The sequence below is a fragment of the Cebus imitator genome, unplaced genomic scaffold, assembly GCF_001604975.1.
Source record: "Cebus imitator isolate Cc_AM_T3 unplaced genomic scaffold, Cebus_imitator-1.0 Scaffold54, whole genome shotgun sequence".
Classification (NCBI taxonomy): Eukaryota; Metazoa; Chordata; class Mammalia; order Primates; family Cebidae; genus Cebus; species Cebus imitator.
The window spans coordinates 1,700,649-1,703,698 of NW_016107369.1; the positions used below are offsets into that span (position 1 = coordinate 1,700,649).

The window sequence follows — 3,050 nt, forward strand, 5'->3', positions numbered from 1 at the left end:
AAAAAAAAAAAAAGAAAGAAAAGAAAAGAAAAACAAAAAAATAAAACTCTTATAGCCCAGTGATAAGAAGATAGATAATCTGATAAAAAGTTGGCACAAGAGTTGACCAGACATATCACAAAAGAAAATACACGAATGGCCAATAGTAACTTGAAAAGATACTTAAAATTATATTTATCAAGAAAATGTGAATTAAAACTATGAGATACCAATATACAGGCCAGGCGCTGTGGCTCATGCCTGTAATCCTAACACTTCGGGAGGCTGAGGTGGGTGGATCACCTGAGGTCAGGAGTTCAAGACCAGCCTGGCCATCATGGTGAAACCCCATTTTAAAAAAAAAAAAAAAAAAATTAGGCTTGGTGGTGCACGCCTGTAATCCTACCTACTCAGGTGGCTGAGGGAAAATAATTGCTTGATCCTGGGAGGTAGAGGTTGCATTGAGCTGAGATTGTGCCGTTACACTCCAGCCTGGGCAACAGAGTGAGACTCCGTCTCAGGAAGAAAAAACAAAAACAAAAAATCTCAAAAGTGAAAACCATACAAGTTACCATCAGCAGGTAAGTGTATAAACTGGTATACACATACAATAGAAAACAACTTGACAGTAAATAGGAAGAAGCTAATAGCCACTGTAACACGTAGATTCAGTATTGAATGGAAGAAGTTAGATATAGAAAAATACATATTGTATGATTTTTTTTTAGACAAAGTCTCATTCTGTTGCCCAGGCTGGAGTGCAATAGTACGATCTTGGCTCACTGCAACCTCCGCCTCCCAGGTTCAAGTGATTCTCCTGCTTCAGCCTCCCAAGTAGCTTGGACTACAGGTGCGTGCCACCATGCCCAGCTAATTTTTGTATTTTTAGTAGAGATGGGGTTTCACCATGTTGGTCAGGTTGGTCTTGAACTCCTGACCTCGTGATCTGCCCACCTCAACCTCCCCAAGTGCTGAGATTAAAGGCATGAGCCACCACACCTGGCTGTATGATTTTATTTTTATAAAATTTTAGAAAAGGTAAAACTAGTGACCGGTATTATTAATGTCAGAGTAGACAAGGAAACTTTTTGAGTGAGGGAAATGTTCTGTATTTTTGTTGTCAGAATACATCTTAGTGGTTTTTGGAGGTATACATTTGTCAAAAATCACTGAACTTTATACTTAAATAGGGGAGGTTTTACTGTATGCAAATTATACCTAAAAAAAGGACGAGTGATCTTTGTTGGCTTTATCAAGACTTCAGGACATTAGCATCTTGTAGGACAGCGGGCTGAACTAGAGAGGGTGGTGGAAACCTACTGTTTTATAAGTGCTGGGGACCATAGTGTAAAAATAAAGAGACTCTCCTTGGGCACATTTCCTTTCATTATTGCTCGTTCTTCAGTATCCGGCAACAGAGAAATAAAGAAAACTGTCTTCTTCCTTATGTACTGATTTTAGTGTTATTCTGCCAGGTCTGCTCACTGGAGAGATTCCGCTCCTTACAGGACAAGCTACAACTCCTAGAAGAGGCAGTAAGCATGCATGATGGAAACGTCATTACTGCAGTGAGTTGTTGAATTGTTTATTGTTTTTACTACTTTCTGAAAATCCAATCAAATAGACTAACATTTTGTGTTAAATGTTAAGTAAAGATCCTGGATTCCCCTTGGAAGCGTAGGATTCTCAGTAATCTGTGCTTTCAGGGCTTAGCTGGTGTCACATGCATTAAGTGTGGAACCCTGTGGGTTGTTTGCTTTAGAGACAGGGTCTTGCTCTGTCACCCAGGTTGAATCGCAGTGATGTGACCATGGCTCGCTGTAGCTTTAACCTCCTGAGCTCAAGTGATGCTCCCACCTCAGCTCCCCGAGTAGCATACCACTATGCCTGGCTAAATTTTTTTTTTTTTTTTTTTGAGATGGAGTCTCTCTCTGTCACCCCGGCTAGCATGCAGTGGCATAATCTCAGCTCACTGCAACCTCTGCCTCCCAGGTTTAAGCGATTCTCCTGCCTCAGCCTCCCGAGTAGCTGAGATCATAGGCATATGCCACCATGCCTGGCTAATTTTTGTTTTTTGGTAGATACTGGCTTTCACCATGTTGGCCAGGCTGGTGTCAAACTCCTGACCTCAGGTGATCTGCCAGCCTCAGCCTCCTAAACTGCTGGGATTACAGGTGTGAGTCATTGCACCTGGCCTTGCCTGGCTAATTTTTAAATTTTTTTGTAGAGACAGTTGATCTCAAACTGATCTCAAACTCCTGGGCTCAAATGATCCTCCTGCCTCCACCTCCCAAAGTGTTGGAATTGTGGGCATGAGCCCACCATGCCCAGCCTGTGTGAAACCCTTGATTGTAACCAAGACACAGAAGGTCGGCTACTGTGTGTTATAAAAAACAATCTGAGGGAGGAGAGATGTGAGCATATCTTCTTTCAGAGAGAGGTGTCTCTCAGCAGCATGGGCACGGGCGTGTGGACTCTCAAGACATAGCTCAGTTCCAGATATCCATCGCTTTTCCTTCCATCACATATAGAGCTGTTGGCTGTAACTGCAGGGATTCCTATTGAGTTGCTGGCCTTGTGTCTGTATGTCAGGTGCTCAGGGCAGGGCTCTGTGTGTAAAGTTTGCACATTCTTTGTTCTCTTTTCCTGTAGGTTCTGATTTTCCTCAAGAGGACACTGAGCAAAGGTGAGAATGGCTTCAGTCAGCAAGATCTCTGCCACATCTGAGGGGAGACTGGCATGTGCCTTTCATAACAGAATTCATCAGTCAAGTCTATTTCAGAGACAACGGGGGTGGCCTGAGACTTCAGAGCCCATATCACACCTCTGAGGGCATCCTTTAGGGTGATGACTGCATTAACCACAGAGCCCCCTCTATTTCTTGGACAGACAGATGGCTGTGTTGGTTTGAAGAAGTCAGAGTCCATGCTAAGTGCCTGCTGTTTGGGTTGGTGTGAAATGAAAAGCTGACTCAGTGGCTCTGAGCTGCCCAAGACCATAGAGTGTGTTCATGGTGAATTAAGACATAGGAGTAAAATAGGAGTAAACCATTCTTACCTTTTTTTTTTTTT

The 3,050-nt window shown here is 43.0% G+C and overlaps 1 protein-coding gene across 1 annotated transcript in view; it reads left to right on the forward strand.

The window, feature by feature from the left end:
- VIPAS39 (VPS33B interacting protein, apical-basolateral polarity regulator, spe-39 homolog) overlaps nucleotides 1-3,050 on the forward strand; it is a 35,580-nt gene that overhangs the window by 14,358 nt on the left and 18,172 nt on the right. Inside the window, 2 exon segments of the mRNA XM_017528539.2 lie at nucleotides 1,455-1,547; nucleotides 2,632-2,665. Of these exon segments, the coding sequence (XP_017384028.1) occupies nucleotides 1,455-1,547; nucleotides 2,632-2,665 (127 nt within the window).